At 47.2% G+C, this 27,975-nt stretch overlaps 9 protein-coding genes across 9 annotated transcripts; 5 read left to right on the plus strand and 4 right to left on the minus strand.

The window, feature by feature from the left end:
* Positions 1-2,253: 2,253 nt before the first annotated feature.
* F4822DRAFT_442742 (Arginase/deacetylase) lies at positions 2,254-3,819 on the plus strand (the record flags this gene model as incomplete). Its single annotated transcript, XM_051463024.1, has 7 exons — positions 2,254-2,388; positions 2,450-2,546; positions 2,600-2,690; positions 2,755-2,838; positions 2,893-3,122; positions 3,199-3,617; positions 3,688-3,819. 7 exons carry the CDS (start codon positions 2,254-2,256, stop codon positions 3,817-3,819), a joined length of 1,188 nt encoding a protein of 395 aa, XP_051315207.1.
* A 202-nt stretch (positions 3,820-4,021) lies between these two features.
* F4822DRAFT_199988 (uncharacterized protein) lies at positions 4,022-5,856 on the minus strand. The gene is made up of 6 exons (XM_051453718.1): positions 5,481-5,856; positions 5,149-5,427; positions 4,642-5,097; positions 4,560-4,584; positions 4,339-4,473; positions 4,022-4,281 (listed from the first exon to the last, which is right to left on the minus strand). Exons 1-6 carry the CDS (start codon positions 5,638-5,640, stop codon positions 4,146-4,148), a joined length of 1,191 nt encoding a protein of 396 aa, XP_051315208.1. The 5' UTR covers positions 5,641-5,856; the 3' UTR covers positions 4,022-4,145.
* Positions 5,857-6,836: 980 nt separating this feature from the next.
* F4822DRAFT_200111 (uncharacterized protein) lies at positions 6,837-8,289 on the minus strand. Its single transcript, XM_051453720.1, has 4 exons — positions 8,271-8,289; positions 8,045-8,098; positions 7,374-7,897; positions 6,837-7,317 (listed from the first exon to the last, which is right to left on the minus strand). Exons 3-4 carry the CDS (start codon positions 7,768-7,770, stop codon positions 7,004-7,006), a joined length of 711 nt encoding a protein of 236 aa, XP_051315209.1. The 5' UTR covers positions 7,771-7,897; positions 8,045-8,098; positions 8,271-8,289; the 3' UTR covers positions 6,837-7,003.
* A 1,547-nt stretch (positions 8,290-9,836) lies between these two features.
* F4822DRAFT_200255 (uncharacterized protein) lies at positions 9,837-11,007 on the plus strand. Its single transcript, XM_051453721.1, has one exon. It carries the CDS (start codon positions 10,006-10,008, stop codon positions 10,744-10,746), a length of 741 nt encoding a protein of 246 aa, XP_051315210.1. The 5' UTR covers positions 9,837-10,005; the 3' UTR covers positions 10,747-11,007.
* A 1,456-nt stretch (positions 11,008-12,463) lies between these two features.
* On the plus strand, positions 12,464-14,033 carry F4822DRAFT_398310 (FAD/NAD(P)-binding domain-containing protein). Its single transcript, XM_051457684.1, has 3 exons — positions 12,464-12,814; positions 12,870-13,685; positions 13,741-14,033. The coding sequence occupies exons 1-3, from the start codon at positions 12,583-12,585 to the stop codon at positions 13,884-13,886; spliced, it is 1,194 nt and encodes a 397-aa protein (XP_051315211.1). The 5' UTR covers positions 12,464-12,582; the 3' UTR covers positions 13,887-14,033.
* A 79-nt stretch (positions 14,034-14,112) lies between these two features.
* Positions 14,113-16,250, minus strand: F4822DRAFT_398312 (uncharacterized protein). The gene is made up of 3 exons (XM_051457685.1): positions 16,050-16,250; positions 15,541-15,984; positions 14,113-15,480 (listed from the first exon to the last, which is right to left on the minus strand). The coding sequence occupies exons 1-3, from the start codon at positions 16,086-16,088 to the stop codon at positions 14,347-14,349; spliced, it is 1,617 nt and encodes a 538-aa protein (XP_051315212.1). The 5' UTR covers positions 16,089-16,250; the 3' UTR covers positions 14,113-14,346.
* Positions 16,251-16,600: 350 nt separating this feature from the next.
* On the plus strand, positions 16,601-17,770 carry F4822DRAFT_427790 (HAD-like protein; the record flags this gene model as incomplete). The annotated part of the gene is made up of 3 exons (XM_051460797.1): positions 16,601-16,713; positions 16,978-17,126; positions 17,178-17,770. 3 exons carry the CDS (start codon positions 16,601-16,603, stop codon positions 17,768-17,770), a joined length of 855 nt encoding a protein of 284 aa, XP_051315213.1.
* A 326-nt stretch (positions 17,771-18,096) lies between these two features.
* Positions 18,097-20,614, minus strand: F4822DRAFT_200282 (kinase-like protein). Its single transcript, XM_051453722.1, has 4 exons — positions 19,848-20,614; positions 19,638-19,795; positions 19,043-19,571; positions 18,097-18,990 (listed from the first exon to the last, which is right to left on the minus strand). The coding sequence occupies exons 1-4, from the start codon at positions 20,145-20,147 to the stop codon at positions 18,424-18,426; spliced, it is 1,554 nt and encodes a 517-aa protein (XP_051315214.1). The 5' UTR covers positions 20,148-20,614; the 3' UTR covers positions 18,097-18,423.
* A 2,016-nt stretch (positions 20,615-22,630) lies between these two features.
* F4822DRAFT_398320 (transcription elongation factor Spt6) lies at positions 22,631-27,834 on the plus strand. Its single transcript, XM_051457686.1, has 4 exons — positions 22,631-23,109; positions 23,172-23,369; positions 23,427-27,060; positions 27,115-27,834. Exons 1-4 carry the CDS (start codon positions 22,930-22,932, stop codon positions 27,372-27,374), a joined length of 4,272 nt encoding a protein of 1,423 aa, XP_051315215.1. The 5' UTR covers positions 22,631-22,929; the 3' UTR covers positions 27,375-27,834.
* Positions 27,835-27,975: the final 141 nt, after the last annotated feature.

Consider the following 27,975-nt stretch of genomic DNA (forward strand, 5'->3'; position numbering starts at 1 on the left):
AACGATGTCGGGACCTTCCCACTCCTAACATGAACATGAACATGCCCTTTCCCATTTGTTAGTGAACTAGTGAAATGCACAACTGCACAGGCTAACTGTATATCTCGAGGAAACAACGTCAGAGAGAATTGCCTTTCTTACCCCCTGCTTCACACGTTCTTTTTCCTCTAGCATAAGGTGGGTGGAGGGGAAGTTTGGTTTAGGCAGGTTCGGAGATCGGAGGGGGCTGGGAAACAGCCATCGCACTCCATCTAACCTTAGTTGGCTTAATAGTCCTAAATCTGACTAACCGTAGCTGTATATAGGCTACGTACAGCATAACGTCAAGCGCAGAGTTATGATACAAGGAGTAACAACTTCCCAGATAAGCGTAGTCAATTCCTGTTTTTCCTTCCTTTTTCTTTCCACTCTTTTCTCTTCCCGTCCCGCCTGCCCGCTCGTTATGGTTTAGTAGCTTATGTGTCTCTGCACCAAAAGAGTAATACAATTTAATTAGATCTCATAGTTTATTATCTAGTGCATCTACTCAATTCAATAAGTTTTGGCTTGTTACATCAAATATTTGTTCTCATCTTAATCTTCTATATCTCGAAATGGCGGCGTGTGTTCATTACAACACTGTTTCAGGAAAAAAGATAGGGTGATATTCCCAGCCACCCTCAGGAGACTAGACGAGCAGGTTACGTTGTATCAATGAGGAGGGAAGTATTCTTCATCTGTTGTGCTGCTCTCCTTCTGCACTTGTGTGGATCAACCACCACCCCGCTGCAGCCACTCAAGTCACCAGGACAAATGAGCTTCTCGAACTGCACAAGGCTGTTCGGCCTCATGCCAGACCATGCTTAGCCTGCAGCTCGCCTAGAACGAATCAGGCTTCATAGCACCAGACCCCCCAGGCCGACATGCGACTTCGCCGTCTTCTGGCTCCTAACATGGTCTGGTCTTGTCTGGTCAAAAGGGGCGGCTGGCATTCCCACACTTCTTAGAGAGGTGAAGTAAAAAATTGCGACGTTCTAGGTGCATACCGGAACCACATGGCCCTTTATCCCCAATCTATCCTAATCCCAAGAAAAAAATATTCATCCAGGTACGGTAGTGCTAGTCAAATAGGAAGAATTGCACATTCATCCTTATGACGAAATTCCCAAGGATTTGGCAATGGTGGAGACAGTACGAATGTCGGGAAAAAGAATGGCAAGCCATGGGCTGCCCTAGGTGCGCACATCCTGCGACTCACGGCCGCAGAAACGTGGCCGTTCTGCTGATGAAGATCAGCTGACTTAATCAATCCAATTCCTCAGTTCTCTTCTTCTTGCGTAGACGAGAGCGCACCACTTATGGCGAAGCACAGTGTCCCCTTTTCTACGGTCGGGACAAGCCAATCAAGAACAGGAAATCAACTTATAAAAGGAATTTGGTTCATGGATGACTTGCTGCAGGTCGGATTTGAAACAATCCATCATCCGTCTCCTTACTCGTCCTGCAGATACGCCTACGTATGTTAAGGACATGCCTTATCTTATTCCCTTAAGCTTGCAACGCTTGGCCGGGGAAGGGGAGTAGCCGACCCGGCAGTTAGCAATCAACTTATCCTTCCCTTCGGCCAAGTTCGTCTAGCTCGCCACGTGGAATTACCACTTTTGGCCTTCTACCTGGAAAGGGGACAATTGCGCTTCACGGTCGGTATTTACATAAGATTGTAAGATTTCGGGCTAGGTATCCGCTCCTTTCCCTCCCGCATCTAACCAGTGCCACTATTCACACTTACGCGCCAGTAGGCGTTTTGAAAGTATAATAAGCAGGATTATCCTTGATATAAAATCGCAGTATACCTACTTATCTTACCTAGTTGATATACTCACATCATTGGGATCTTGGCTCACGAAGCTTTTATCTAGTACCCCCGCACTCAAGTGCTATGTCATCACTACATTGCAGAGAACATCTCCGACTTGTTACCTAACAAGAAAGAACTTGATGACATCCCCACTATGCAAGTCGAACATCAACGACCAGTCGTGATGGATCTCCCTTCATCAATATTCTCTTCTCAGTGGACGAAGGCTATACGTGATAAGCTCGCGGCCCTAGTCGAGCTTTGTTGTCATTGCAGAATCGATAGCGGCATTCTACCAATCCGAACGGCAGAATATGATCTTAGCAATTAGCTCAAGATACAATTAGACTTATATTATAGCCCTTCTTCGTACGATGCGCCGTGTAGAGACATTGAAAATCGAAAACCATTTCAAAATGCTAATAACTTATCTTGTTCTTAGTTACGTAGCTTGTGCTACCGCTCACTCCACGGCCAATGACCAAAAGCCCTTATCCGGGCCTCACCAAGCTTTATGGTATAATGTTCTACCCGGAGATGGCGGTACACAGGTTCAGTCTTCCAACAAATAAGAAGACATCATCCACCGGTAGTTCTAATGATTCGCTGTAGGCGGACTCAGTATTCTCTGGAATTTCAACATTTGGCCGTCTGCCCTATCAGCCTTGTCTAACTCAAGACGATGCCAACTATGACTTAGCTTTCATAGGTTCGTAAAGCAATTATACTAAACTGAAACATCCCGAATTAACGGGTTTTAAGGCGCTCCATTTGACACCGGAACTTCTTACCGGCCCGGGGCGCGATTTGGTCCGTCTGGTATTCGCCAAGGATCGCGACGCCTCAATCTTTAGTAACCCCCCTTTGAATAACCCACCCCTTCATGCCTGCCGTTTACTTATCCTAACCACATATAGCGGAGGATATAACGTCCCCCTAGACACAAACCCCTTTAACGGGTGGGCGAAAGTTCTGGATTGTGGCGACATCCCCGTGACGTCGTATGTCTAAGACTCCCTCCCCTATAAGACATCATTAAGCTAATCATATCACAGCTATGACAACACATGGGCTCTAAAGCAAATCGAAGAAGGGCACTACAACATCCTATCCCGTGCGCCAAAGACAGCCGCGGAGAAGCCAGGGCCATCTAAAAACGGGAAGACTCTACCGCGGGTCATCACACTCGGTGGCGACCACACCATTACTCTCCCCTTACTCCGCTCCATCAACCGAGCGTATGGTCCCGTATCAGTAATCCACTTCGACAGCCATCTAGATACATGTAAGCACCACCCCCTCCCCCTCCCCCTTCCCCTAAGAACTAACCCGTGATTAACCCCAACCCTTCCCCTCCAAAGGGCGACCCAAAGTCTTCGGCGGCTCCCCCTCCGAAGTCGCTAGCATAAACCACGGGACATACTTCTACCACGCAGCACAAGAAGGTCTATTATCCAACGACAGCAACATCCACGCCGGGATCCGCACCACGCTCTCCGGGCCCAGCGACTACGAAAACGACGGGTACTGCGGTTTTGAAATCGTGGAAGCGCGGGAAATCGATCAAATCGGAACCGATGGCATTATCAACAAGATTGTGGAGAGAGTAGGGACGAAGGATCCAGTTTATTTGTCGCTGGATATAGATACGCTAGATCCGGCTTTCGCGCCCGCGACAGGAACGCCGGAGACGGGTGGGTGGAGTACGAGGGAGTTGCGTACGATTTTGAGGGGGTTGGAGGGGGTTAATTTGATTGCGGCGGATATTGTTGAGGTCGCTGTAAGTTGTTTGGGGTATTTTGTTTGGAAAATAACTAGCTAACGTTCGAACGCGCTCTTGTTGACGGTAGCCCGCTTACGACACGAACGCTGAGCATACTACCATGGCTGCCGCGGATGCGCTTTATGAGATCATGAGTATTATGCTTAAGAAAGGGCCGCTTAGCAATATGGTTGCTAGCAACGCGGAGCAGGAGTTGTGAACTCCATTGCAGCGATCTTTCGAGCATCGAGCCAGGATTTGGTGACGATGAAGGTATGTAAGGTGGTTTTTGGTGCATCTACTCCTTAGTAGGAGAAAGGGGGTGCGATCATGTCTGCTTAGGCGGGTTGGCGAACATTGCGGGCTATAGGGGTACGAAAGCCGAGAGCGTGTTAGACAGGTCTAGTTTGAGTGCACTTTTAAGAGGGTGCAGTTTTTTTACACATTCATGACGTCTCCAATTGTTTTTCTTATATTAATTAGGCATGTCTGGCTCATGCCAATTTGCTTGCACCATCATCTTTCATCCACCCCCTTTCAACAACTTTAAGCACGAAACTCGCGAGACTGCCTTTGCGAGATTGTCCCTGTCGGAGCATAATCATCAACACCGTACCATCCTCCATTTCTCAGACAGGATGTCGCGCTCTTCTTATCTGTCGATGTCTTGTATTTGGTTTCCCTGCACATTTCGTTAGTTATATACGTACCGAACGCGACTAGATTAAGGACTACGTACCCGACCCAGACTGTGGCTTTGATGTGTGTGGTTGTATAGCCTACGTCTGTCTCCGTGGCTATGATAACCGGCTTCGTAATGGTTATGGTATTCGGCGGTCGCTTGTCGTCGCATACGGTAGTAGGAGCGGGTGTTCTATGATACTTGTTAGCTCCGTAAATAGTATTCGTGTAGTCTACCATTTCTCTCGGTCGAGTTGGCAGGTTTCCGGTTATACTTACACAGTAGCAGTAATCGTTTGGTAAACTATAAAAAAGATTAGCTTCCTAGACCTCATTTAGAGCAGCTGTTTTATCTACTCACCATCTTCCGTCGTAGTTGAAGCCGGAACCGTAGTCGTAGTAGTACTCGTGATAGTGAACGTAGTCTCAGTCACTGTCACAGTAGTAACTCCAACAGCGTCTACCTTCGGCTGAGCCGTCGCCAAAACCGCACCAGAGATAGTGGGCTTGCCACCAATACCGGGTGGGATGCAAGCGATTCCGATACATATCGTGGGTAATGGTGCTGTGGGTAACGGGTCCGGAACGGTGAACGACTTGGTTGTTAGATAGTGACAAGTCGCCGTCTTGGTAATGGTAGTGGTGGAGTGTTTGGTAGTCTTCTTATCCGTAATTGTTCGGGTGATGATGTAGGTGCTGGTGACGGTCGGAGCTGATGGTGTAACAGTCACGGTTTGAGTAGTTCCGTCGCAAGGTTTTGTGACTGTTCCGGGTGATAGGACTATGGTCTTCGTTTGGGCTATTGTTTTGTATATTGCTGTAGCAGCATTAGCTTGAGCCCCTTAGCAGATAGCTGTGTTATATTCACTTGTTGCATCCGGCGTGCTAGTTACACCGACTACCACAGTAGGCGTAGCAGTGATGATTATCGTAGCTGGGGTGCCAACTGTAAGTGCGATTGTCCTCTGAACTCCGATGTTGGTTCCTGATATAACAATCTTATATAAACCAGAGGTCATATTCGAGTATGTAATCGCGCATGTTGATGTGACCTGTTCTCCGTCTGGTGTTGTGTTCACCGCAGAGCAAAGGTGTTGGACGCCACTGGGATCTATGAGAAGAGGCGTGACGGACTCCTGATTGCATCCTAGGCGGGGTCAGCACAAGAATAACATTGGTAAAACAGGTGCGCAGTTATACCTTGGAACATTGTCGTAAAGGTGAAGTTATCGTTTGAGGATGAATCAATATCATATGAGCCACCATTTACGTAGTCAACGCCATAACTGCTGCATGCGGCAAGGGCTCTTAACGCGAAGAGCCCTATAATGACCAATAAGCTTGGGATATTGAAAGGCATCTTGATGTCTACCCTCAAGGACGTTCATACAGCAACCTTGGTCCTTGCGAAAGTTTACCTCAAATTGAAAAGTCTGGGCAAATGATCCTTATGTAGGTCTAACAGACGTAGCATCAGCCTCCAAACCCAGCCTAGCAAGTAAACAAGACCCAATATCGGATGGTCTCGTGGTTTCTAATAATAGAGGGATGAAGCCCGGAAAACTGCAAGCTGTCGTGGAACGGACGTTGACAGGCGAGATCGAGAACCAAATACCAGGTATTAGTAGACCTATTAGGTAAAGCGCCCGCAAAAGGGTATCGTGAAGCTATATAGGCTTAATTCAGCCGGTAAGACGGGCTCATCTAGACCGTATCGAACCGGCTAGGCCAGACGAGGCTTTCACCTAAACTAGGTCAATTGACAGGTGAAGTTGCAAAGCGTCAACTAGTAATGGAACGACAGAGCTGCAATACGATAATTACGACCATTCGAGAGTTATATGTTGACTTCTTAGCTCCACAGATGACGACGCCCACATCTTGGTTGATATTCAATATATTCATCTCGGTACCGTTCCGATATACCGTCAAACCTCTATATTGGATTGGACGCATCAGGCCACTCTAACTGTTTGAAGGATTTTAGGATCGAGAATCTTTTTAACTCGCCATGAGTATAAGGCGGCTACCATTCTCGTATGCGAAAGAAGTATGTTGGCTGACCCACATGCCTGGGTATTTTGCCAGAAGCCCCCGGATGTGATTTGTCCGTTGTAGGCTAAGGCTAATTCGAAATATCGTATCGGACATAGGCAGCCGCACGAACGGTGAGAAATCGCTCAATGGGACCGAATCTGAGCATTATGTCACGTTGCATTACAGGAGGGTGTATAGGTGATGTAGGTAGTCGGGCTGTGATATTGTCGGGGTAACGATACGGCCTCCGTACAATGACTGAACGTTGTATGCGTCAGTAGGTTGTCCACGATAATGACAAGAAGAAAAATGTGTAACTTACCATCTCGTCCTTTCTGTTGTTTATTCTTCATGGTTTTCGAGAAGCCAGCTAGGTGCCATCGTTAAGACTGACGGAGATGTATATCAATATGTAGGTTGATATTTAGGGGGAGACGATCAATACATGTATAGTATGGCCCTAATGTTGAGATATATGAGGTATACACCTTTCTAAATACTTAAATCACGTTGAAACCCAAATCTGCAGAGTCTGAATTCCGCGCCTCGGTATTTGATAGGTGAAGATTCCTTACACTCATGCATGAGAACCCCGTAGGCGGAAGATAAGTATCGGTCCCAACTATAATCCAATCAACAACTCTCCGAAACACTGAGAAATAGACACAATCAATCGTTACTATATATCAGACTTTTCCCCATGGGAGCCTGTCTGTCTTAGGATCATAGTCATGGCCTACCGGGCGCCATAGTAAAAAGACGCACAGGTCATCCGCCGCATAATCCTTCCATTTCGCGCTTGGCTCGGGAATACTCATATCTGGGATAAGACCATCGACATTGCCGAACCCTAACTTCTCGTAGATAGGGGCAGCGAAGGGGACCGACTCAACACAGCATTCTAAGCCCAATTCATCCGCCCGACTGATGCCCCAGTCGGTTAGTAACTTCCCAGCACCCCTCTTACGGTGATCGGGGTGTACGACCAATTGCTCCAGCTCTAGCACAACATATTAGCTGAATAGATTCGGATAAGTGGGTAAGAAGCATATTAACCAATGTGAGGGCGGGCCATCCTCTCCTTCACAAACCCCTTCAAATTCATCAAAAGCTGTTCCGCAAACGCCTTCTCCTCCGAGCCCTCTTTATGCCAGTACGCATTGATCGGCTTCTGCGGTTCACTGTCCACTTTCTCACGAATCTCCCATTCGGCTGCTCCGATAATCTTCCCTGTGTCCGTGTCTGTGACCTTAACCCAGTGGAGATTATCATGCGCCTTCCAGTTTTTCACCGTTCGCTCCTTGGAGTCCTGGATGGCTGCTTCGTCGGTGGTGTAGACAGGTATGAACCATCGCCGGAGAGAATTATATGGCTCGCCAAAGGCTTCGAAGAGGACGGTTTGGACCCCGTCGAAATCTTTCTCGTCCTTTATTTCTTCTAGAGCGAGTGGCATTTTGCGATTTGCTGAATGCTCTCAATGTAGAGAAGGCGGGGCATACCCATGTCAGATACGACGGTGAGGATGGATAGATTGCTAGGGCAAGAATTAATTAATAAGCGAAGTACTTAGATAGCTATCCCTTGATTCATCCCTTGGTTAGATATGTTTGTTCACCACGCCCTCCTCAAGCTATACCTTATCCGGTCCATAATCGATCCAACACTCCTCGGGATATCGGAATTCTACCTAGTTTGATAGATAGGGTCGGAGGATTTTGAGATCTTACGTTCGCCCAAGAAATCTAGAGCTAGCACCAACTGCATCGTTTCGAGGATGCATCCTTCGCGGCACATCACGACTTAGCTCAAGTAGACAATAGAACTGAAGCTGAGAAATGAGCGACTGGTACCGGCCCCACTAAAATGTGCGGCAAGCTCCCGACAATGAATGGGAGAGATGGATTCACGGAATCCCGACCGGACATAACTTTGTGGGACTTTGGGTGATTTTACCTTTACTCGCTAATGAAAAAGGAATGAACTAGCATCCAGACTATAGCGTCCATTTGAGGATGAGCATCAGCTATCCAATGTAGAGGAGCTAAACACTGAGGTATGTACTGTAGGTAAGTAGGTATGCTTCCCTCGTATATGCCTGGCAACCGTGTGCTCAAAGGGTCGGATAATATTAGTCAAAGTCATGAACGCAGAAATATTTCTCTGGAAATAGAAACTATGGTGTACGCACCATTGTCGTAATCGCCTGAGGAATTACTAGCTGAGGGATATTAATTAAAAATGTTGACAGAGGATGCTTTCTGTCTCAGCAGCGGATAAGCTTTTTTCGGGTAGATCCCAATTGTCATATCATAGGTGGTGGCGGAGCTGGGATATAGAGGCAGAGTGCACTATCCGTCAGGAATTGAGACTCGGTGACGTCAGTTCAGCCAATGATGTTGATGTGAAATGTCGCACAGATATGCAGGCAGCTAGGTAGCTAGGCTAACCGCTGAGTGACATCTGGGGATGCCCGGATGTTCCGTTAGATTCGGTTTACCGAAAACTTAAAATGGGCTCAGGCATGCTAACATGCGACCATTTTAACTCTCAATTAGCATATCCAAGTAGTTTCAGCAGATAAACTTTTCGGCAGCATGGTGTTGACTCCGTTGCTGATTCCGTTTGTCACGTAACCCCCCATGAGAAAAAAATCATGAGAGAAACTGAGACATCACTATGGACTGCATGGCGAAATCCACCCTTGAGTAACACCAGCCGGGGGCCTTAACCCGAAAATGTATACCACTCTTCGGTAACAAGGAGCTATCTTTGGAAATATGTTACTCGAAGATCAAGTGCATTAATGAAGCAGGGCATATTCGAAAGAGATCATATCGAACCGCATAGCCGTTTGATTGGAGACAAGCAAACAATTAACATCGGAGATACCAACCGTCAGGTGACTGGAAATCCGACAGACAAAAAGTCGTTTATCCATGCAAATCAGCTAGGCAGCTAAGAAATGATCCAATGAAATCAAGTTTTCGAGCAAGTAGATTCGTAATTGGGTGGCTCGAAAAGACGCAGATGATGATACCGAGCCACAATGGAGCCATCCCTGAATGCAGTAAAATGTGGCGCTATTTGCGTATGGGTTACCTCCGTCAGCCTCTTTTGTCCTCTCCATTCTTCTTTCATAGCCACGATTGGCCCCGCTAATTGTGTCTTTAGTCCTGTTATCGATAGCTGCCGGGCGTGCCGGTAGTGCGTAAAGTGCGAAAATATCCAGCCATTCTGCCATTTTGAGACATGCGACCAACCTAAACCGACGAGTCTTCTGGAAACGTCGCCTTCGACACGCGTATTCTTGGAATACCCCGAGATGGCCCGCCAAATACCAGGCAATGTAGACGGGCGAGTCTACGTAAGCGGTTCAAGGTTTGTATACAGTAGTAGGCTTGGCAGGGCTTGTCTCCTTTTTCCGTCGAATAAATCTGGTATGTCTCCTCCGTGATCGAGTTAGTTATAAAGGTGATTCCATCGATCAGCTTTCTTTCACCTAACTCGGTTACTCTATCACTCACACCCATACGTACAATACAAAGTTGAAAGTGGCAACCAACTCGATATCCTAATATAAACCAAAATACTACATTCCAAGTCTTCTCTTATTGTATACTAACCACTTACACCGTTGGGACGTCCTTCTACTACACCTACTACACTATATCACATATACCCAATCACAATGAGAATCTCTTCAGCTCTCACTCTCATCGCGGCTACTGCCGTAGTAGCCCAACAACAGACACAATCTCAGTCTCAATCCCAATCTCAAAACGATGCTACCTCTGCCGCCACGGATTTCGCTAGCACTGGCACTGGCACCGGTACAAACATAGCCGCCGCCACCAGCACGGGCGACGCCGTCAGCAGCGATGTTAACAGCAATACAGCAGCTGGCAGCAGTGATGTCGCGGAGGGCACAAGCAGAAGTACCGGCGGCACCACCAGCACAAGCACCACTAGCAGCAGCACTACTGAGACCACAACTGGTAGCTTTACTACTACATCAACCATCGGAACTGAAGGTGCCACTAGCGATGCCTCCTCATCAAGCACGTTCGTTGTCGTATCTAGCTCTGCCGCTGACACCGGGGCTACTGGAACTGGAGCTGAATCTGCCGTGTCTTCTGCATCCGCTCCTGCAGCAACTGGCACTGGCGCCGTAGGCACAGCCGGAACGGGTGTCGCTTCAGCATCGATCAGCTCTGGTTCCGGCGTCAACGGTACACTGGCGACTACCAGCACTGCCGGTACCGGGGAGGCTACTGCTACGCCTTCGGGGCCTACAACCACTTTCGACGGCGGCGACTCATCCGCAAGCTCCACCGTCATCCCCGACGCCGGCGCCGGCACCGTCCACGCCGGTACTAACAGCTTTTTGGCTCTCGTTGGCGTTGCCGCTGCACTCCTGCTCTCTTACTAAACAGATAGAGCAAATAAACAAAAGACAACCAAAAGCGAACAAACCATCTATTATACCTACTTCCGATCATAATGTTTTATTGAATTATTCGATTTTGTATTACAACACCAGCCGGCCATACTACCTTTTAATTAAAATTTTCGCATGGGTATAGAAGGGGGAGAATCGGTGGTTCATGGTGGCACCTTAAGTGGTCCCTCGGTCCGGTAATTCCAGCATCGGAAAGGCGTTGCGATAACACCTTTTTTTTATATAAGTTTTGTAATTAGACGATGTACTCGAAATCCGAGTGCTTCAACTAGCTCACTTAGTGAAGCTAGGTTCGTGGTGTTGTTTTGATAGTTGAGGAAGACTTGGCTAATTAGATATCACATATTGTAAAGTTGAGCTGCTTTGAGTGGTTGGTTCGATAATGTTGGTTTAATGGGAGTAGAGTCAGTAGTTCAATGAATAGAGTTGATGGTTTTGTACATATCTATTATTGACACAGACAAAATATCCCACCGACGCTAAGAGCACTAAATGAATCTTTACTATTCTGATCTCACCTCTGCCGGCATGGTTCAAAAATGTCTTAGACCACTAAGGGAAATAAAATGTTTAAAAATATCATCTGCAAAGAATAAGGTGCTGACAGTATTGTGCAATCTGATCCTAGTATTTGTTGCTAATTTGTGCCTGCTCTTCTTGGAAATGTTAGGTGAGAAAAGGAATCAGTTGTCCACTGAATGTCCGGGGTCCTTGTATTAAGGAATGCTCAGAATTAAACATCAATGACACAGTAAAAAAAGCATGCAGAAACTGAAAATACTTTAATTTAATATATGCGACGGCGCCGCTGTCGCCATCTATCAGTTGATCGGAAGCGTCCCGCATGCACCGGTCAGAAGCAATAGCATTTAAAACATCAATAATAGCTGCAAGTGATGCTGTCAGTGGCAGTGGGATAGGAGACTGGCTCCTTTTTATTGGTGGATGAAGTACCTAGGTAACTTTAAGTTAGGCTTTCAGGGCGGTACTACATATGTACTTAGTGCCAAGGCGGGTGGCTCCGCTCAATATTTTTAGGTATTACCAGATTAGGCAATCTCGAAATTGGGGTAATTTTTTCGCAGAGCGCTGTAAGTACCCGCACCCGGGTTCCGGGCAGAATTATTACCAGGAATCATCATCAATAGTTCGTGATGATCTTCACTTGCGTTAATAGCACGGGCATATACATATGCAGTATGAGCTCAGCATGGGGGAGTTTTCATCGCTCTCTATATAGCATATCACATCACACCTGAACAATATCCGAACCAGATTTTTCTTCTTATTTCAACGGTGCACGAGTCAGTATCGTCTCCCTTGCGCGGTAGTATTCGATGCGGGACTCAGAAGCGACATAATGATGCATGATCGGCATAACAGTTAATAGCTGGAGTTGATTGATGCGACTCCATGGCGAGCTGAGGCAATGCAACTTTACTTTCTTTTCCCTCTTATACCCATGACTACGACCGGATCTTGTAGATTGAAAGCAGACGGGGAAAGCGAAGATGTCGTGATCCGCCAAGTGACCCAACTATGCTTGTCTTACCATTCCTATGAATATACGGTAGGGATCATCTGGCAGGGGGCACGTTCAACTCGGCCCAGGAACCTGTTTTTCGCGTGTGTCTATTCATAACATAACGTAGAAGAATTATTTGGTTAGCTATAAAACCAAGGTGTTCCCACGCCTTTTCTTACTTTCGAAATGTAAGGTGATCCCTCTTAGTTTCCCTGTAACTCGGTAGGTTGGGTTCAAGGAAGTTCAAGGCGTCAAGGTTTAGCTACTATATACAGCCAACTATGAAGAACATACTCGCCCTGAGCGCACTCCCGCTATTGTCACTGGCGGGAGCTGCTGCTATTGAACCGCGTGATGAACCTACCTACGACGCCATCATTATCGGAGGAGGTCCGTCCGGTCTGAGTGCCCTGAGTGGTCTTGCTCGCGTGCGAAGGAATGTTCTATTAATCGATTCGGGAGAGTACCGAAACGGCCCCACTAGACACATGCACGATGTCCTCGGTTTCGACGGTGAGCAATACTCCGGCCATCAAACAGACTCATAAGAAAACTAACATGGAAATAGGAGTCACACCAGCCTACTACCGCTGGGCAGCCCGTCAACAAATCTCCCACTACGAAACCATAACCACAGTCAACGGCACAGTCTCCAGCATCGAAGCACTAAACAACAACACCCAATTCAACGTCGCCACCACCTACCTAAACGGCAGCACCAGCACCTCCAGCACCAAGAAAATCGTCCTAGCAACGGGTCTCCGGGACATCCTCCCCTCAACCCCGGGCTTACAGGAGAACTGGGGCAAAGGCATATTCTGGTGTCCGTGGTGCGACGGTCACGAACACGAAGACCAATCTCTTGGTCTACTCGGTCCGTTACAAGAAGCCGCGGACCTAGTCCGCGAGATCTCAACGCTGAACTCGGATATTATTGCTTTTGTTAATGGAACGGATACACCCGACGCGCGCGCGGCTGCGGAGAAGAGTTTCCCGAATTGGGAGAAGTACCTCGAGATCCATAATGTGACCGTTGAGAACCGCACTATCGCGCGTATTAACCGACTCCAAGATGGCGGGGCTCATCCCGCGGACCCGAGTTTGCCGACTGCGCCCGAGTATGATTTGTTCAGTGTGGATTTTACTGAGGGCGAGTCGGTACAGCGCGCTGCTTTCTTTACGAGTTTTCCTGATGAGCAGAGATCTGATGTTGGGGAGAAGATGGGTGTGCAATTGTATGGAGGACGACTTGCTGCTGATGAGACGAAGGGGCTTGCTACGAATATCCCCGGTGTGTATGCTATTGGCGATGCGAACTCGGATAATGTGACGAATGTGCCGCATGCACTGTTCACTGGTAAGAGGACTGCTGTTTACCTGCATGGTAAGTCCATTTTGAAATCTTGAAGTCGTTGATGGTTTTGCTAACAGAATGACAGTCCAACTTGCGCGTGAGGAAGCTGACAAGGAACTCGCTGGAAACGGAACCACTGTGGCTAGACGTGAGGAAGACCTTGACCTGCGGTCTGTCTGGGAGAAGATGAACCCCAGAGACATCCTCTACGCTGGTGAATTTGACCAGTAATCGTAATCCATCATACTTAATAATTATAGGATTTTGGGTATATGGTATGGGTTCGGGAAAGAGAAAAGGGGATACCATAGATTTTTAGCGTTTTGGAATTGATGCATATGGATAGCATTTAATTGAGCTCTGATATTTTGCCGCAAACTGACTACTGCATACTTTTGACTGGTACGATGTGATTTATCTGCCTGCTGTTTAATGTTAAGTGCCTTAGGCTTGGAAACAAGTACTTTGATTCACAAGGATAGATATCTGGGATGAGAACTGTTCATATAAGTAGATTTCTCACGGATTTCTTCCAAGGACATCATGTGGAACATATCTCTAGTCAGCGAGATCGTATATATTTCTATTGACCTCTAAGCCAGCAAGTGTCACGCCCTTTTATTCGTACACCCCTGATCCCCTATCCCCATGCCTTCGTCCTCTCATATCTTCATGCTTCCCCCACATCCGTTCAAATCTCAAAAACCTCACCAGCACCATGCCCCCCACCGCCTCTCCTCGCATCCACAAGATCCAGCCTCCAACCCTCCCAATTCTTCAAACTCCTCTTAATATCCTTAATCCTCTCAAGTCGTCTCTTCGCATCTTCCTCCTGCGCGCGTTTAAACGCATCTTCATCAAACTCCATATCATCATCGTCCAAAAACCCATCATCGCCTCCTTTCTCCTCAATCGGAGTCCCGCCCGTAAGCGCATTAATCCCATTCGTGAAGAAATCGCCAAATCCGCGTTGACTAGCCTTCCTCGCTGAGTTCGGGCCACCCAGATCAATATTCGTAAATCCGCTGGGACTCGTCAGACCACCATTATCGAGGTCCTCAGCACCAGGTTCCATGTCCCGACGACGCTGATGCCAGATCCCGCGGCGCAAGTCATAAACCTCGCTTTCAAGGTCACGAATTTTCTTCTCCATACGCTTGCGCTCCTCATCCTCCAATTCATCAACACCATCATCATCACCACCCCCTTCCGCAGCATCTTTCTTGCGCAACTTCGCATTCTCCGCCTCCAACTTCTCAATCTTAGCCTTAGCATCTGCCGCCTCCTTCTCCGCCCGTTCCTTATCCTTCCTCAAGCCCTGCGATCGACTGTCATTCTCCTTATGCAGGGTCCCAAGCGCCGCAACCTTCTTCTCCAGTCCCTCAGTTTTCTTCTCCAGCTCCGCCTTCTCCTCGCGTAGCTTCTCAACCTCGCGTTCGAGATTGCGTAGCTTAGTTTCGGCACTAGTACGTTCACTTCCTTCTTTAACCACACGCTCGGTAGTGCGCTCAAGATTACGTTTTAAGTCGGCGAGTTCACGTTGCGCTTTCATGGCCGCTTGTTCGGAACGCGCGAGTTTTTCTTCGAGAGCTGTGATTTGTTCGCGGTCGGTGCCGCCGGCGGTTGCTTGACGCTCGGCTTGTGCGCGGAGGCGGGAGATCTCGAGTTCCATGGTCTCAATAGTAGCAGATTTGGAGGCGAGTTGGGCTTGGAGTTCTCCTGGGGGTGCGGATAGGGAGATTGAAGGCGATGATCCGTGGCGCTTGGAGGCGGCGGCGGTTTGGAGTTGTGAGTTTTGTCGCTGGAGGGCTGCGATTTCGGATTTCTGTAAGATGAGCTAGTTAGTATGGTAGTTAATAAGTGTTGATTAATATGTTATTCGTACCAGCTTCTCAACTTGGCTGTCTGAGCCATCTCTGTCGGCTTCCCGTAGATCGGCTAGTTCTTCCTCGGCCTTTTGCCATCGCTTCTCTGAGTCACCGGCTTCTTTAGCGAGTCTCTTGTTCTCTTTTTCGAGGTCTTCTATGCGCGCTACTTGTTTTCTGTAGATATCAGGTGCTGTCTCGCCTTCAGGACTCAGTGGGAACCCCGTAGGTGACACTGTCCCTTGGCGGAAAGATGAGGAGCGCAATTTTGACTGGAGCGGGAGCGAAGATGTGCCGGGAGTCGTGGGGGAGATGGGTGGTTCTGCGGGCGCATCTTCGACAGCTGGCTCGTCGGCAGTGGGGGTATCGGGCTTAGATTCAGAAGCACCAGCTTCTTCCTTTTCCTTATCCTGTTGCTTCGCAGTGGTCCCTTTGTTGGCTAGTTTCTTCTTCCTTTGTTCAACCTGTTACGTTGTGATTTAGTACCTAAATGCCCACCATGAGATTTATGTGCGGCGCCCGTTCATACCTTTTTCTTAAGAGCGGCACGCCTCTCTTCGTCCGCCATCTTGTCTTAATTTAGAAAAACTTTTCAGGTAATTCAAGGTATAAAGTATGTCGCCGTTTATAATGCGTAGTCGACCGTGAACCGTGTTATGGTTGAACTCGTTATTCGTCTAAAGACTGGCCGTAATAGTGGGATGAAGAGGGACAATCTTGGAAGCTTAGGTGTTCAAAAGATAGCTGGAGCTAAACACTCCGGGCTTGTGGGGAGCTGCTAATAGCGTTATCAACGGCGCTAAAAGCCCGTATGCACGGACCACGAAAGCGCTGAAGGGAACACCACCACGTACTTTACCGCTTGTAGATCGATGGAGCAACATTCCTCTATTATAGCGCTTTCCGATAATACTTACAAAGTCTAATTTATTTAATTGTTAACATGGCTCTTGCCTTTCGTGATATTGTATTAAATGATCATAGGATCTCACTGCTAAGATTGAAATTGCCATAAAAGTTACTACTCAATTTTAAAGATTTCTTAAGTCCAAATATTTCATGCGCAGATTCCTCTCCACCATGACTCAATCTCGCCCGAGACGGTTTGCACCGCTGAAAGAAGCGGCAGCAGGGCATCATCATGACTTACCCAAGTTGAAAGGGGTCATATTTGATGTCGATGGGACACTATGGTAAGTGCTATTGAAATATATGAAAATTATATGATTTTATGCCAAACAAGCAGGTGTGTTGGAATGATCTTATTATGTTGAGTAAAAAATAAGAGCGCCTTCATTGATATACACGATAAAGGGGAGGGCTTGAAATCAAAACGGGATGAACAATACCAAACCCGTATTACAGAACCGCTTGAGATATAAATATTTTATTCCATATATATATATATATATCATAATAATTTCAAAACTGAAGAAAGGCAGCTAACAACAACCCAGTCAACCTCAGAACTACATGTTCGCACAAATGCGCTCCGTTCTCGGAATCCCCAAGAGCACCGACATCCTAGAGCACATCTATTCGCTGCCCACACCAGCGCAGCAAGAAGAAGCCATGGAGTCTATCCGCGCCATCGAGCGCCGTTCCAGTACTCACTTCCTACCCGCTTCTTAAAATGAGACATAACTAACCCCCCCAGTGGCCGAACAACAAGCCCAACCCGGCTTAACAACCCTAATGTCCTACCTCGACGCCCAAGGCGTCCGCAAAGGAATATGCACCCGCAACTTCGAACAACCTGTAACCCACCTCCTCACCAAATTCCTCTCAGGATCTATCTTCCACCCCGTCGTAACCCGTGATTTCCGCCCTCCAAAACCTGACCCTGCTGGTTTACTCTTCATAGCACGGTCCTGGGGTTTAGTACGCCTTGTTGGAGGACCGCGGGATCAGGAAGTTGTTAAGACGGTTGTAGAGGAGTTAAGCGACGCCAGTGGAGCGGGGGAGAAGGAGGGCGCTGTTGGTACGGGGAAAATTGGGGGTAGTGGTGGTGATGGGGGAAATGGGGAGGAAGTAAAAGAAGTCGGCGATGCATCGCATTTAATCATGGTCGGTGACTCGATCGATGATATGACGGCGGGGCATCGCGCGGGAGCTGCTACGGTGTTGCTTGTTAATGATGCGAATCGCCATTTAGCGGACCATGAACACACGGATTTAGTTATCGAGCGGTTAGATGAGTTGGTTCATGTGCTGGATCATGGGTTCGTGGGGAGGGAGGTATCTTCGTAGATCTGGATTTAACTTGATCCGATGGTGCCTGACTTCGTAGGAAAGGCTCCGAGATGTCGTGAGACTGAGTTGGTGGTATGTCTTGCGTATTTGCGTGGTAAAAAAATGGTAGATATGTCGGTGTTCCGAGGGTAGCCTACGTTTGCGTTCGGGGTTAATCATCAATATCTTCACCAACGGAATAGAGCAACATGGCTCATAGGGCGTTACAATCTATTTACACACAAATCGAGTATCACATAACAATCACACAATCACCAAAATCGATGTCATATAATGTCTTGTCACATTTGTACTATGTGCGACTAACATCATTCCGACAATCACCATCACCGTCAACTACGTGCGGTACTTAACCCACATAGCTAAACCCCCCTAATATCGTCTTTTCGGTCCCCATATATCCTCTCCCTAAAAAAACCGTCTGATATATTCTCTTATGAGCATGCTATGAGTGCATGCCTAGGATGCTATGTTTTTATATATTGGGGATAGAGGTTCGAACATGTCATTGCGCCGAGCAATGTGGGTATTTGTAGTGATGATCATCAGTCTAGCAAGAGCCTGTATGCTCATATGCATACGAGCTTGGCATGATCTTGTGCAGCGTTCGCGACGTAACTTGGAAATGAGATAATGATTGCGAGGCTGCTTTATCGCGATGGATATCCTGCACTTCCGTAGCTGCCATTCGTTGGTGGAATGAATGTTGCTGCTCGCCTATTTTCTCTGCGAAGCTCATCTGGCGTCTCCTTTCTTGGAGGTGGAGGTGGCAGTGGTCCGCCAGGAGGTGCTGGCCTTACAGGTAGTGTGAACGATGCCCCTAAATTAGCGCTACCAGGTTGTGAAAGGTCGGCGGTTGTAATCTTGGGTATCGATCCAGATGTTGCAGCCCGTGGACCTAGTCCTGGATGAGCTGTACTACCAGATGCGCGACCGAGGCTACCCACCCCGTTTCTTGTGGGCGATCGGTTTTGGTTCTGGTCCCGTGGCGAAGCGATGGCACCTGCAATAGGAATCTCACCGGAGGTTGGTGTGTACGCAGCGTTGCCGTCGTTTTGATAAGTCGGAGATTCACTCGATCGTAAAAGCTCTCGAGTAGCGGGCGAAAGTTGAGGTACTAAATGTGACTTGCGGTTATCTCTCTCCATTAAACCAACTGCCCATTCTCTTAAATCCACAGGTGTCCGTTTCGCAGCCTGTACAAATGGGTCTCGATCCTATTTCAAATTAGCGTAACGAATTTTTCATTTAGAGGATATTATTACTTACCCAAAGTTCTTGAGGTGTTGGTCGCTCGTCGGGATCCTTCGACAAACATTTCTGGACCATATCTTCTAAAATTGATGGGAAAGCATCACTTTTAGGGAGCTTCGGAGCTGGCTCATGTACAATCTGCTGGAGGAGATCCAAAATACCAGCAGGTGCACCATCTCCATCCGATAATTGTTCGCTTGCGAAGGGGAATTTGCCAATAGCAAGTTCCATTATGCTGAGACCAAAACTCCACACATCCGACTTAACTGTATACTTCTCACCCTGAATTCGTTCGGGAGCCATGTACGTGGAGGTACCGACGAAAGTGTCGGCGATAGAATTAACCAATTCTCCCGACACACCAAAATCGCAAAGTTTGATGTGCCCTCTAGAGTTTACGAGGATATTCGAAGGCTTGATATCTCGGTGCATAATGTGTAGTTTCGAATACAAATACGTCAGACCGCCTAAAGTTGCTTCTGCTATCTTTCCAAGCACATCAACACGGATCGGTCCAAAGTGGCGTGAGACTCTATCGAGAGACCTGTTGTTACGTACGGTCAGGTTTACGATACGCTTGTGTTTAATTTTCCACTCTAATACAACTTACCCAACATCCATATACTCCATACACATTATAACATCATTGTGGTCATTTAAAAACGCGCCGTAGAAAGTAACGATGTAGTCGGAATGGCAGCCGTGCATGATTTGAAGCTCGCGCACAATTCGTTTCCGCAATTCTTTCTTTGCCTCGACGTGGATTACCTAGTATGCTGTTAACTGCGTGCTCCTGGGGTGCGTCGAGGTATGTAATTACTTTTCGAGCCATCGTGGTTCCGGTCGGCAAATGCTTGACCTTACTAACAGTGCCTCCATTTCCTGAACCAAGCTCTTTTACGATCTCGATATCTTCTTGCCGAAGGTCGAGGTTGAATTCTATCCCGATTTCGAGCTGAGCGTCTTGGCCTACTTCCTCGGCTCTTGATCCACCGAAACCCCAACCCGACTGGCGGTCGTTATTCGAAGATGCGGGTTGTTGCTTTGGGGCAGCCGGAGTCAGCGCTAGACCCTTCACATTCTTGCGCTTCATCGAGCGCGGAGCAAATGAGTCGGTCATGATGGGCGATTCCTTAGTCGTTCGGATACGATGTGTGGTATAGTTTAAAGGAGAACTTTTGGAATTTGTTGAGACGCTTAGGTAGAGAGTTTGAAGCCGGCACGGATCGGGGACAGGAAAAAGATTTGCATGTCCACGGGCGGGTGGCCTAAGTTATTTGGGGGTTGTGGTCCCGTGGCGGCTATGTCTCGCGTATAGGTCTGTGCCCCTCACGGACCCCGAATGGATCGAAGTTGGGAGTTGGGAGTTGGGATTGGGATCCGACGAACAGATAGTCCTGTCAAATACTATACGAGTAAGGATAGGCAGTGCCGTACAACCACGTAAAAATAAATGTATTGGATTGTGTGATACACCAAGCAGAAGGCTAGAGGTTGAAGGTGGAGGTTGTCGAATGTTGAATGTCAAAATGTCTCTGGGTACGTAGCCGCCGGTGTGAAAAGGCTAAGGGTCGCGCCAACTGTATCGAGTCAGTAAATTAAAATGGTCAGGCGTTGTGGAAGGGAAAGTGCAGGAAAGTTGCAGGCAGGGAGCTGGTAGCGTAGCAGGGAGTAGGGAGTAAGGAGACAGGGAAGTACAAAGATGTATGTGGTAAGGTGCGGTAAAAGTATATGTAGAAATAGCGCTACTGGCTGCTGAGTCTGCTAAGTTGTAGTGGGACTGAAGCCGGGATGGTGTACCGACCCAACCACCAACTCTCTGTTTTCGATCAATGGCAGGTACCACTTTGAATACATGTGTGTACCTAATAATAGCTAAGTGCCTAGCCTGGTGATGTGGTTGGTCCAGCTTTGGGGTTGGTTCTTTTGTAATGTATTAGACGAAGAATGGTGGAAAATGAGACGATTGGATTAGAATCTAGCAATAGGTTTGCTATAATGTCCACTAGAAAGTAGATAGTGAAAATTGGAAATATGTATGGATGAATAGATAGCTAGAGGCACATAGATAGGTAGATACGAGAAATGGATGGAGTGGGATATATGCGGATACATATGCATGCGTTGATGAATGGTAAGTCGCCGAGTAATTGATCCTTAAGATTCATGGAAAAAGAACATGGAAACTTGCCTGTTCAACTGAATTAAATCGAAATCGTAAAAGCCTATGTGTTACGGCCCGCACCCACAGCGAAATAGGTTTAACGTCGAATCAAGGCGTTGTTAGTTGGTTGAGATATTCGTCCCTGGGGCACATGTGCAGTTAAATCAACAGAATCTTTATGTACCTAAGTAACTAGGTAATCGAGGCTAAAAAAAGAGATAGCACAAGGAACTGCAGGTGATATTGAAAAACCGACCTGTCTGCCTGTTGATTATGGATGAACAACCGCAGGAACCGAAAGAGAAAAACCGTGGCGGCAGAAGGATGAAATATGGAAAGTGGCAAAATGTTTGTCCTTAATACAAAGGAATTATAAATAATAGAAATACGAATTGAGGAGTGATAATCCCTAAATAGGGGCTTCTTGGACTTGAAACCTCATCGTCATGCTTGGGTTCAAAGCGTCTACAGGCGCGATGTGAGTGGAAGCATGGAAAAGTGGTTGTAGTTTTGGTTGTGAGCTTCATGTTTCCACTATAATAATCACCTGTCGTATTTGCGACTAAGTGATACAAGCTAGATCTGTCCGCAATAGATGTACTGGATACCTTTTTTAGCTTCAGGAGTTGGCGGGGACCACAGGGTCGGACCTTACTATAATAGGTTACATGTATGAAAATGTTAGGTACAGCAACCAAGGTACTTGCCCAAGAAGATGTACAGAATTAATTCGTTCCGACAACTCAGATTGATAGACTAAATAAATACTTTCTTTTTCATATTTCATATAACTTAAACTTTATATTAAAGTATGATATCCTCTCGCCTACGCTGTGATCAATTCTAAACCTTACCCTATTCACTCCTCATAAAATAGAGTATCTTTATCTACTCTATACACACAAATTAGGGGGCTGATGCATCCTACTGGCGTGAAGCACACATCCATTCACCCCCCTTGATAGCCCCGAATTCGCTGTGGTCCCTTACAATAGTCGTTTGGAATTGCGAGCGGATTATGTGTATCATGTCGAACATTTGCTATGATAGGCGGGTAGCTAGTAAATCTCATGTTCATCACCACTTTACCTAGTAGGTAGTTAATGAGGGGATTCCTAATATTGTTTCTAATGTGAAAGCGAATAAATTCTAGAGTTTGAAATGTTGGCCGAAGATAAACGCTATTATAACGTCGAATAGATTTTACCTTTGCCCGCCTTAGTCATCAGAATTCCTATTAGGTCATGATGCAGGAACAGAAATCTGGCGTAAGCCAATCAAAGATGAGATGCTTAGCTAAGCTTCGTTCAAACTTCGGCTGCTAGATTGCTGACTCATATTATGCGGCGTCCCTTTCTATCCCACCTTTCACGTGATAGCTGTGGCTGGCTTTTTCCGTCCCCCTTGTTCTTACCCTGGTCAATGCTAAGCAGTAGTCAGCAAGGTTATTTTTCCTAGTAGGTAACCTTAACATCCAATCGCGAAGCCAGTGAACTTTATCAACGCGACACAAATTTCCAGCTTTCTAAGGCTAAGGGAATTCTTTCTCTTCCATCATTCTTTTTAATTTTCTCCTCTTCATCGCAGAGACGTGGCGGTTTAATTGGAACGACGCGATCGCCCTCTGTTCAAGCTTCCAATTTACATCCTTCATCTCTCATTTAGTACAAGGTCTTTTTTTTTCATCCTTCAATCATAGAACAACAGCTATCTTTTTCTTCGTCGACGCCTCGCCAACATGAGTAACTCAATGAGGGACCTGATTGTGGGGGAGGCGGAGCTAGATGACGAAGAAGATGATGAATCATTCGATGAAGAGACTGGCGAGGCTCGCGAGAGATCTGGGAAGCGTAACCAGGAAGTGGATGATTCGAGCGAAGAAGATGAAGATGATGACGATGAGGAAGAAGCTCGCAAGGTATTCTATAATTCTTTTTCCTTGAGCGTATAACAAGATGTTGACAATGTGATGTTGCACAGATCCGCGAAGGCTTTATTGTTGACGAGGATGAAGACGAAGACGAAGACGAAGACCTAGTTGAGGACGAGGACGAACGACGCAAACGGCGCAAGCGCAAGCGCCGACAAGAACGCGAAGAGGAGACTCAACTGGATGAAGAGGATCTTGATTTGATCGGCGAGAATATTCCTGAATGGGAACGCAAACAACCTTCGCAGGTATGTTAAATCACTAACTCGCCTAGATAATTTCTTGTTTCTAACACGATTTGACAGGGTAAATTTAAGCGACTTAAGCGTGGCCATCGCGATGATGATACCCGAGGAAATGAGCGACGCGGCCTTGATGATATGTTTTCCGACGAAGATGACGAGCCCGTTGACGATCGACCCTACGCGCGACAAAGCCATCGTGCCGCTGTCGATGAATTCGATGACTTCATCGAGGAAGACTTCCCCGAAGACGAGGACGAACGTTTACGTCAGATGGAAGATATGGAAGTTGCTCGCCCACGAGACAAGGGTATAGCTGGGCGTATCGTCGATCGCGCCGGTCTCGACAAGGATGCCCTGGAAGATATGGAAGCCATATTTGGTAACGGGGAGGACTACCAATGGGCTTTAGACGAAGAAGAGGAGGAGGAGGAACGCCAGAGAGAAGAACAGACCCTTGAGCTCAAGGATGTCTTCGAGCCCTCGCAATTGGCGGAAAAGCTCCTGACTGATGAAGACAACGCTATTCGTTTCACGGACGAGCCCGAACGCTTCCAACTCGATCGCAAACCATTCAAACACCTTAACATCCAAGGTGAACAATTCAAGGAGGAAATACAGTGGATTGCAGATCTAATGTGGCCAAAGAAAGCCCTTTCCAATGACCTACACGCCCCTTTTCAAAAAGCTGTGGGCAAGGTGCTCGAATATTTTGTGCTTGAGGATCTTGAAGTACCATATGTCTTTCAGCACCGCAAAGATTATCTCATCCATGCCCGCAAGATTCGCAACCCTGAACACCGCGATGACCCCGAAGCGCCTGAATATATCGTCAATGCAGAGAAGTTACTTACACAGGATGACCTCTGGCGCATTCTTGAATTGGATATTAAGTATCGGTCGCTATTCGAGAAGCGAGCTACGCTTGAGAAGATTTACGATAACTTACAAAAAGCTGCTCAGGTAAAGGACGGTATGATCTCGGAAATGCTTAACCAGGCAATTACGGTGGAAGAGCTTCAAGATTTACAAGACTATATCAACTTCCAATACGTGTCCCAGATCAAGGACATCGCCGCCATGAACGGGGTTGTGAAGGGAAATAAACGTCCGGGGAAATCCTCCATTTTCGAGCGAACCCGCAGAAGCAACGTCTACAAATTCGTGAAGGCTTTCGGCATCCCTCCGGACCGACTGGCACAAAATGCTCTTCGTGAAGGAAAGAAGGTGCTCTCAGATGATGAGCCAAGCCTCCCGATCGATCTAGCAGACAGCCTTACTGACAGTGACTTCCCCACCGGCGACCAAGTTCTATACCAGGCAAGGCTTATGTACGCAGAAGAATTGTTCATGAGTCCTAGAATGCGAAAGTTCTTCAGACAAAACTTCTATATTATGGGCGATATTACCTGCCACCGAACAGAGAAGGGTCTTCGAAGAATCGATGAGTCCCATCCATACTACGAGATAAAGTATCTCATCAACCAGACAATTCCTGATTTGGCCCGCCGACCCGAACTATTTCTGAAGATGATGAAGGCCGAGGAGGAAGGCCTTATCGAGGTTAAGCTTCGGCTTCAGAACGAGCGAGAATTTCGGCGCCAGCTGCAGACGGAATTTATCTCGGACAACTACAGCGAACTTGCGGATGCATGGAACGAAGAACGTAAGAAAGTTCTTGATATAGCATTCACTAAACTCGAGAGAGTGGTAGCCAAGGGAGTCAAAGATTCTCTAAGAACAGCATGCCAAGAGGAACTTCTAAAACTCTGCCGCGAAGAATACTCCAAGCGACTTGATCAAGCCCCCTACAAGCCCAAGGGTATGGTGTTAGGCACAACCCCACGCGTCCTCGCCTTGTCGAATGGCATGGGTGATCCGGCCCGGGATCCAGTATTCTGGGTTTGGGTTGAAGAAGATGGACGAGTTATCGAGCATGGCAAGTTTGGAAATCTAGCTCGTGATGATGCTCAACGCGAGGCTTTCGTTGAACTCGTTGAGCGCCGGAAGCCAGACGTCATAGGTGTCAGTGGCTTTTCAACCGATACTCATCGATTGGTTCGCGACGTAGAGAGTCTTGTGAACGAGAAGCATCTCACGGGGCCCGAATTCCCAGATCCCGATTCAGACGATTATCGTAGTGAGTTATTGGAGGTTGTGGTTGTCAACGATGAAGTTGCAAGACTCTACAAAGACAGTCCCAGAGCACAGGCTGACCACCCCACTTTAACCTCCAACACAAGATATTGCGTTGCTTTGGCGAGATACCTGCAAAACCCAATGAAGGAGTATGCAGCCCTCGGAAGAGATGTCACTTCCCTATTATTTAACCCATGCCAATACTTACTTCCACAAGATAAGTTATTGAAGCATTTGGAGACGTCAATGGTGGATATGGTCAACCTTTGCGGTGTTGATATCAACGAGGCTGTCGGCGATATATACACGGCAAACCTTTTACCCTACATTGCCGGTTTGGGTCCCCGAAAAGCAACAAGCGTCATCAAGGCCATCAATACTAACGGCGGAGTTGTGAATTCGAGAGATGAACTCGTTGGTGATCCAGATAACAACAAATTACCCGTTGTTGGTCCTCGCGTATGGAATAATTGTGCAAGTTTCCTTTACATCGAATATGATGCTACCAACCCATCATCGGAGCCGCTAGACAACACTCGTGTGCACCCCGAAGATTACGAGTTGGGTCGAAAGATGGCAGCAGACGCGCTTGAGTTGGATGAAGAAGATGTGAAAGCCGAAACTGACGAGAATGGGGCCGGCGCTATAGTCCGCAAGCTTTTCCGGGAAGACGAACAAGAAAAAGTCAATGAGCTTATTCTCGAAGAATATGCGGAGCAACTAGAGAAGAATTATAACCAGAGAAAGCGCGCCACTTTGGAGACCATCAGAGCAGAATTGCAAGCGCCTTACGAAGAACTGCGTCGAAATTTCAGTCTTTTGAACCCCGATCAAATATTCGTAATGTTCACGGGCGAGAACAAGGATACGCTAGCCGAGGGCATGATCATCCCGGTCAATCTACGGGTTGTTAAAGATGACTTTGCCATTGCTAAGCTGGATTGCGGTATCGAAGGCCGAATTGAGTCTCACGAGGTCAGCCACCGAAGCAATGTATCGATCAGGGATGTTATCCACGTCGGTCAGACCGTCCAAGCTAAGATTATGGATCTCAACCGTAAGGATTTCATAGTGAAGCTCACACTCCGCGAGGATGCGCTGCGTCGTCCCTATAGGAAGCGCGATGAGCGCGATCATATGGTTTGGGATGTCAGACAAGAAGAGGATGATAGAGAGGCACTTAAAGAAAAGGACAAGGTCACCGGTCGCACCCAGCGAGTTATCAAGCACCCGTTATTTAGGCCGTTCAACTCAACGCAGGCAGAGGAGTTCTTGGGCTCACAGGGTTCCGGCGACGTGGTTATTCGCCCGTCGTCGAAAGGTAATGATCACCTTACAGTCACTTGGAAGGTCGCGAATGGAGTTTTCCAACATATCGATGTACTTGAACTGCATAAAGAGAGCGAGTTCTCGGTCGGTAAGACACTTCGTATCGGTGGTAAATACACGTATACGGATTTGGATGAACTCATCGTGGACCATGTCAAAGCGATGGCTAAGAAAGTCGATGAGATGATGGGTCACGAGAAGTTCAAGAAGGGTAGCGTCGCGGATACCGGTAGGTTTCCTCTTTCAAAGTCTTCTACTTTATGAATGATGCTAACTTGGACAGAAAAATGGTTGACCTCGTACTCGGATGCTAACCCAAACCGCTCGATTTACCTTTTCTGCATCAACCCCAAGCGAGCAGGGTATTTTTACCTCTGCTTCAAGGCCAGCAAGTCTTCGCCCATCAACATGTGGGATGTTAAGGTGGTACCTCACGCTTTCGAGATGAAGAACAACCAGTACCCGCATATGCTTGCTCTCTGCAACGGTTTCAAGCTCACTTTCAACAGTGAGATCAGCAAGATGCAGCAGATGAGAAGATAGATGAGTCTTAGGAGGAAATCCCTTGCACCTTTTTTTCCTGTTAGATGTATAACCAGGGCGTTGATATACCAATCAGGTTAGGTTGTGTTTTGCGTCGCGAGTTTGATGATGGCTGCATTCGATCCGGCGCAGGCTTTTGTAGCCGTGGAACGCATAATGCCAGCCTCCCTTTTTAGGGGTGTGGCTATCAGGTTAGTCCCCCATTAGGCTAGGTACTTAATAGATTAAAAAAGCAAAATAAATGCGAGTTTTCATCACGAATTAGCTTATTATTGTAGGGAAATGTCGATTAAGTACCTAAGACTGAATCTTAATCGTGAGCAGGGTGGTAGAAGGGCGTCATAAGAAATGTCATCGTGGTATTAGTATGGCTTTCAACTGTACTGAATAGACTATATGATTACCTACCCAGGTAGCTAGGAAGTATAATATTTATACTATATGTTCTATAAGACTACACAGTAATTATTTTTTACGTCCTTCTAGGTAGTTACAGTGGCTGAGTTGGCACAGCCGCACACCCTCTGATTTGTATTGGATGCCTCCCTAATCCAAGTATCTACCCAGAAGGGCGTCAGTCCAACTATCCAACTAAGACTAT

Source organism: Hypoxylon trugodes (assembly GCF_022578975.1).
Source record: "Hypoxylon trugodes strain CBS 135444 unplaced genomic scaffold F4822scaffold_4, whole genome shotgun sequence".
Classification (NCBI taxonomy): domain Eukaryota; kingdom Fungi; phylum Ascomycota; class Sordariomycetes; order Xylariales; family Hypoxylaceae; genus Hypoxylon; species Hypoxylon trugodes.